This window comes from Bison bison, unplaced genomic scaffold (genome assembly GCF_000754665.1).
Source record: "Bison bison bison isolate TAMUID 2011002044 unplaced genomic scaffold, Bison_UMD1.0 scf7180017864284, whole genome shotgun sequence".
NCBI lineage: Eukaryota > Metazoa > Chordata > Mammalia > Artiodactyla > Bovidae > Bison > Bison bison.
This window is the reverse complement of record NW_011494856.1, coordinates 1,967,748-1,975,064: the sequence shown is the minus strand read 5'-3', so window position 1 is coordinate 1,975,064 and position 7,317 is coordinate 1,967,748. Positions and strand designations below refer to the sequence as shown.

General features: G+C 54.0%; 1 protein-coding gene across 1 annotated transcript in view; it reads right to left on the bottom strand.

The window, feature by feature from the left end:
- The window catches only part of ARHGEF17 (Rho guanine nucleotide exchange factor (GEF) 17), a 78,174-nt gene that overhangs the window by 11,529 nt on the left and 59,328 nt on the right, over positions 1–7,317 (bottom strand). Inside the window, exon 24 of the mRNA XM_010849527.1 lies at positions 2,998–3,088. Within this exon, the coding sequence (XP_010847829.1) occupies positions 2,998–3,088 (91 nt within the window). The remainder of the gene's footprint in view (positions 1–2,997; positions 3,089–7,317) is intronic.

The window sequence follows — 7,317 nt, the reverse complement described above, 5'->3', positions numbered from 1 at the left end:
CCTGCAGTTCCTGCGGCCCCCGCCCCTGGTGGCTGCTCTGGGGCGAGCTGGCGCTCTGCGGCCCGGCCGTGCTGCTCTGTGTCGCCATCTCTCGTGTCCCGCAGGAACTGCAGGGGCTGTGCCAGACCAGCCGCTTCTGGGGTCAACCCCTTCTGGGCTCCAAACCAAGAAAGGAGTTGCAAGATAGACTGGAGACTTGGATGCTACTCTGAGACCTGTCATCATTGCCTGTGCAAACGGGGCACCGCTGCTCCTCACTGGGTCTCGTTTTCCTCCTGGAAATTGGCAGCCAGGGTGAACGAACTCACTTTGTCTTGCTGAGGAGGCCCAGGCTCGCCTCCAGACACCCCTCCCATTTGGTGAGGAAAGGCCGGGTGAAAGTTAATCTATAGTGGAGCCCCACTGGGTAGGCTTCTGCCGTTCTTCAGGGCCCAGCCTGAATCTCCTTCCTCCAGGAGGCCTTTCCTGCCTCCACTTCCCACCCCGCTACCTTCCGCCGGGATAGTTAGTCCCTCCTTCCAGCAGGACAAGTGATACACAGCTTTCCGTTTCCTACCGCCAGCCGTCCCACCCTGCAGATTCCCAACCTCAACCATGGGGTGCCCAGCAAGGGGGCACTAATCATATTGTATTTCTAGCTCTGTGAATCGTGCCCCTTGGAGCTGTGCCTTATGGTGGGCCAGCAGCTCAGGCGCCAAGGCTCCCCCCACTCAGTTACATTCAGGGGTCCCCAGCAGCTCTCCCAGGACAGCGGGGCTGGATGGGGATGCAGACAGTAGGGAGGGCCTTGTGCTGGGGGCATAGGCCTGGCCAGAATTAGGATAATCACAGCTCATGGCAGAGGTGGAGGAAGGTAAATAAGTTGTTAGGGATAGATTGTGAGGGGAGGTGGAGAATTCTAAATAAATTGAGTCAGATAATCTGAGCCATGGGGTGAGGGGGTGGAAAAGGTCAGGTCCCCAGGGTCCAGGAGATCCAAGGAGGAGAACTGGACACCTGCAGAGGGAGGGGGACAGGGAAAGAGTTTCCATTTCCTTGGGCGAAGCCCAGGTTGTGGGGGAAGGGCAGAAGAGGCTCCAGATGACTGATGTTAGGATCATAGCCCCAGCCAGGCCCCTCGCATGACTACGGAGACCCCCAGGACTAGATCAGGGATGGTCCCAGGGTCACATATCCCACATCCGAGCCCAAAAAGGTCCATGCTGGGGACCTAGTGAGGAGCTAGAGCAGCCCAGGATGCCCTTATCCCTGCAGATGTTTTCTTTGTAAGGGGAACTTCTAGTCCCCCATTCCAAGTTCTGGAGTTCAAACAGTGGCATTTCACACACACTCAATAGGCCAGATGGGGATATGCTTTTTGGTCAAGTACTGACCATTAACCAGACGTCCTATAGAGCAGGGATCCCCAACCTCTGGACCACACAGCAGGAGGTGAGTCCAGCCAGCGAGTGAAACTTCATCTGTATTTAGAGCCCCTCCCCATTCCTGGCATTACCATCCTCCCCACTCCCACCCCCTCCCTTGGTCCGTGGAAAAACTGTCTTTCTTGAGACTGGTCCCTGGTGCCAAAGGGGACTGCCACTATAGAGGGTCCGGACCTGTCTCTGCTACCAGCTCCATGTGAGGCTTTGGTCAAATCCCTTCCCAGTTCAGCTTCCCCATCTGAAAATGAGGCTGCTTAACATGTTGCCTGGAGGTCATACTAGCTCTCTGTGTGAGGAGGCCCGACCTGACCGTGTGGGAAGGGTGAGCAGCCACCAGAGCCTGGAGAAATGACCAGGGATGGTGGAGGCGAGCAGTCCCTCTGTCCTCCGAACCACAGCAAGCTGCACCTGGAACCCTGCCCAAGAGTCTGGGAACATTCAGCTGCTACAGAGAGGAGACAGGGAAGGAGTTGTGGAGGCCAAAGGAGAGATTTAGATCGGCTTTTTATGGAGCTTGGAGAACCACAGGTTCAGGAAAACAAAGGACTCTTAGAATCACAGGCTTTTAAAACTCCTGGCATCTCAAATGGGTCCTCAGAATCTTAGCATTTTAATCCCTGAGCTCAAGCACCTCAAAGACAGACAATCTTGTTGAACCTCTGATAGGGAAGCCGGAGAACTGAGTCCAGAGAAGTCCTGTACCTCATCCTAGGCGGCACAGCACAAGACTCCAGTAAGCTGGGTGAGCTGTGGTGACCCAGGGGCAGGGACATAGGCCCCACCCACTGAGATGCCTAAGGTGGTGTGGGGATCCTGGGCTGCAGGATCAGAGAAAAGGGGCTGTTTGCGGGGGGATCTGAGCAGATAGCTGCCTCTGGGGTTATGAGGGCTACCTAGGTGGCGCTAGTGGTAAAGAACTTGCTTGCCATGCAGGAGACATGAGACCCGGGTTCGATCCCTGGGTCAGGAAGATCCCCTGGAGGAGGGCACGGCAACCCACTCGAGTATTCTTGCCTGGAGAATCCCAGGGACAGAGGAGCCTGACAAGTTACGGCAAGAGTCAGACAGACAGGACTGAAGCGATGTAGCACGCACAGGGTTATGGACCAGAAATGGTGGCGCCCTCTGTGGATACCCTTAAGTTCCAATGTGACTGTCCAAAGCAAGAGGAAATGTCATGGCTCAGACTTAAATTTCAAGACTCTGCACTTGGCTAACCCCCTAACTGGTCAGGTTCTATCCCTCAGAAGGCGGGCTGTCCTCCTGTATCTGTTCCTAGCCTCCAGTGGGAGGCTTGGTTTAAAGCCATTGTCAGGCTGTGTGGCCTTAAGCTAGTGACTTCACCTGAGTGCAAATTCACTCTCAGGGCATTGTGAGGATCTGCTGAGACCCCACATGGGAGGCATCAACTTATTCTACGCTGCGGGCTCAGAACCTGCTCCTTTAGTCCTCACGCCCTGTGTCCTCTCCACAGCCCAGTGTCTGGGCTCTGCCCTCTCTCTCCAGTACCTGCGACATCGCCCCCTCCTCATTTAGCCCTGCATCCTGCCCCTGACCCAGCCCCTTCACTTGCCTTTGCCAGGCAAGGCTCCTCGTTGGCCATAATGGGCCCAAAATAGTACTTCCCCTTGCTCTTTCCTGCAATCTGGCCTGTGGCTTCAGGTCTGTGAGGACAGAAGAGAGACTTGGTGTTTGGCAGGCATGCAAAAGATGTGACGAGCTCTCGGAGGTCACCTGGGTCATTTTTTTTTTACTTTTCTGACTATAGGAAACCTTCCTGCCCGGTTCTCCTCCACACCCACCCTCAGCCTCAGTGCTGCCTTGCTGTGTGACGTCAGGTAAATCTCTGTCCTTTTCTGTACCTCATCTTCCTTTTGAAGCATGTATAGCTAAACCCTACTGTTTGTATCTAGCCCAAGGAAACACCTGGAGAACCCCCCTGGGAGAAAAGGTGGCTTTTGGCCCTGACTGTCTCCTCTGAAGTCAGGATGTCCTTCCCAGGCTGGGTATGAGGAACATGAGCCAGATACGTCATGAGTGGCTGGATGTGTCTTTGGCTGCTTGGACTGTCTCGTGTCCTCCAGCCACCCCATGTCACTGCCCTTACTCTCCTCCATGAGGCAGAGACCTGAGCAGACAGATCACATGCACATCCCGGCTCTACTGCTTAGTAGGAAGGCAACCTTGAGGAAGGCGTTTGACCTCTCTGAACCTCAGTTTCCTCAACTGAAAAAAAGGATAATGGTACCAACCTCCCAGGACCACTGGGATGAAACTGGATGGTCCAAGCTCCTGGCTTGCAATAAATAAATGGGAGCTGGGGCTATTATTTAGCAACATTCAAGACCTACAGGGAAACCGCAACTGAATTCTCTAGATTTAACTAAACAAATATTTATTGAGCACCTACTTTGTGTCAGGCACTGCAGGTGGCCTGGGGATGGGGCAGTGAGCAAATATCCCCCTTGCAGACCTCACATTCTGGCTTCCCTGCCTTTTCCTTTTTCCCCACTGCTCCAGCTGGGCCTACACCTCAGACCTCTTGCTCCAGGTTTCCTGACCCTTCTTTGCATTGACTCAAGCTGTTCCTTCACTCCTCACATCAAACCCGAGTCCCACTACCTCCACCCCAGTGGCATGGCTTGTGGGATCTTAGTTCCCCACCCAGGGATCAAACCTGGGCCCACGGCAGTGGCAGTACAGAGTCCCAACCACTAGACTGCTAGGGAAGTCCCTGGCTGTGCCCTTTAAAACAGTGGTTCTCCGCCTCACTAGCAGAACTAAACCACGGTGTCAGAAGCCAGCGTGGTAGTTACCCTAGAAGGGGAGAGTAGGTGGGAGTACGTGGGAGCTTTCAAGTGGTGGAATGTTCGGTTTCTTAATCTGGGTGTGTTTATTAATAAACTTATCTAGCAGTCCACTGACTTGAGTACCATTCTATACAAGTTATACTTCACTTAGAAGTTTTCCTACAAATATGACTGACACTTGGGTCAGTCCCACCCTCAGAATTCTGATCTAATTGGTCTGGAATGTGACCTGGACCCCCCAGGTGATTACAATGTGCAGGCAAGATTTGAGAACCACTGCTTTGGAGGAGCTGATCCTTCTAGGCTCTCCCCTAGGCCAGGTGCCTAGCGATCGATCGTGCATCCCAGGACCGCCCTGCCCACAGCTGACCTGCTCAGGGCTGCTCATCTCTCCACAGGCTGCCCGGTGTCCTGGGATGTGGCCTTCTAAGGAGCAGCGGGCTGGGCTGGGCCCATTCCTACCGAGGCATATTAGGGAAAATGCTGAGGATCTGGCCTTGGATAACCAGTGCTGAAAGTGAAGTCTGTCCAGAGGCAGAAGAGGGCCTCAGGCAGCAGAAGTTGTGAAGCAGAAAATGGCAGCTGGCTGGTGGTGAGGCAGGAATCAGAGACTCAAGGTGGAGAGGCCAGGGGTCTTAAGGTGGGGCAGCAGTACATGGGCCACTGTGCTAACAGCTATTTGATTCTAGTTCGTTTCCACTAGTCAGCGCCCCCTTTATTTCTGGGCAGAACAAATCTCTTCCTTGCAATCCAAAGATCTGTGCACACCAACCAACAGTCCTGTGGGGGAAAGGATTATCAACCCCAATTTACAGATGACGAGATGGAGGCTCAGAGGGAATACAACTCATCCAAAGCTGCATAGCCAATTAGTGGCAAAGTCTAAGTTTCTGTTCAGCTTCAAAACCTGTGCTCCTTCTATGCCATTTCATCAAATTCCACGTGAATGTAGCCTTCTACTCTGTGATGTATCTGTTTTCTGTTACCCTCTCCTCCAGATCATCCCAGTAGTGATGCTGCCAGATGTTTCATGCCTGTCCCATGGCATCAAGGGCCTGGCAGAACTAAGATATGTGGATACCAGTATGCCAAGTGTGAGCCTGCACGCCTCTTTAGCAAATGATTTCTGTCTTAATTGTTTGGGTTGGAAAATGTTCAAACGTGTGTTCAAGAGAGCTGAAGCCTGATTTGTTCTTTTTCTAGAAGTCATCACCTTATGTCTTGCTGGTGCGCCCTGGTGGAAAGGGCTCTGTGCCCCTGCGAGGAACAGTCCTGTGTTGTCAGCCTTTGCATTCTCATGGTCATTTAATGACCAGAAATCACAGCGACCTGGAGTCTCCCCTGCTCACCGTGGCCTGTCAGATTGAGCCTCCTGAGGCTTTGCTGGAGAGCACCGATTCTTGTAGGAGCTGTACACAGGCTCACATTCACCTAGTTTTTCCTTGTAGCATGTGTCAGCTTCAGATTCCCAAGCTTTATCCCAGGCCTACTGACTCAGGAGCTGGGGAAGCCTGGGAATGTGTATTTACATACACATAATTTATGTATCATGCTTTGTATTTACAATGTTAACCTGTAAGGGACTCTAAAATGCACCCTGGTTATAAAGCATCTGACTAGCACAACTCCTGGTTTTCCTGATGCGGAAGCTGCAGCCCACAGAGATACAGTGACCTGCCTGAGATAACACAGCACGTCAGTGGCTGCCTTGACACTGCAGCACTCTTCTGGGTCTCTGAGTCCTACTCTGTCTGTCCAAGTGGGTAGTTGTCAGGGAGCCCACGCAGCTGGGGAGCTCAGAGGTTGCTGGCAGGAGGCCTCTGTGGCTGCCGATGGGGACCAGTTGTTTGGTGTTTCTATTTATTGACCCTTTAAACTTCATCATCCAAGGAAAGTTAATACATGACTGTTTGGTAGCAAGAAAAACATAATCTAAGACCGCAATGACCCACCCACCCCAAACAAAAACAGAACCAAACAAACCCCATCTGACACCAGACCTTTGGAGCTGCAGCTGAAGAAGCGTGGGGCTGGGGTCAGACTGGCTTCTGCAGTTTGGGGGTGGGGGCAGGGGAAGCTAGTCTCCAGAGTGGCCTTCCCAGCCAGGGAGGCCATGTCTGGCCCCTCAGCTTTGGGCGTCCTTGGAAGGGCTGCCGCTGCAAGAGGAGGATGTGGAGAGAGGGAGTCAGTGGTCAGAGTGAGGGGCCCCTAGGCCCACCCTCTGCGGTGACCATGTGTGCCAGTGCATGAGACACAGGGGCTGGGGGGCAACGTGCGGACAGCGAGGGCCCCTTCCCTGCTCAGGCCAGGAGAGGGCCCTGGACGAGGCCCCAACAGGGTTCCCACATTCGGAAACCGCTAAAGGCACTGCCAACAAGCAAGGAAACGCCGAGCCTGGGGAAACCCCCCGGATGGGAGTCACTGCCCACCCCGCCGGTCATCGCCTTGTTCTGGATGACTGAGGGGACTTGGTCCTTTGCTCTGGATACTGGAGGGCAACCCAGTCAGGACAAGGCCGTGGAAAGTTTATGTTAAGGGGCAGTGTTTCAGTGCCCCAGACATGCAGTGTGTGTGTGCGTACATAATGAGGGGGGACCGGTCCCTCCAGGAAGGCTGGTTGGGGTCCCAGGGTGACTCCCAGGGCAGGAACAGGGTTTTTTTTCCCTCTTCTGTTATTTTCTCCAATCACTCCCTGCCCCAGGTCATTGCATAAATAAGTGCTTGGGAAGGTACACATCTAAAAAGAAACATAAATACTGTACACGGGAAAGGATTCCATCCCCCAGCCCTCCCACTGTCCCCAGGAAAACCCTCCAAATATTGCACATGGCCCTCCCCAGCCCTGTGGGGTCCAGGCCCGGCCGTGTCTTTGGTAGAAGCTCCAGGGACAGAGGTCCTGGGCAGCCCACGTGCCCCCTCTCCACCCTCCCATCATGACTGGGTGCACCGGAGCAGCCAGAGGGCTGGGAAAGGCCTAGACCCCGCTGGCCAGCAGGTGCTCCATTGGCAATGCTTCCGCAAGGATGGGAGGCAGTCTGTGCAGGCACGGGTGTGCCCCAGTCAGACACTCGTGTGAGGGTCTG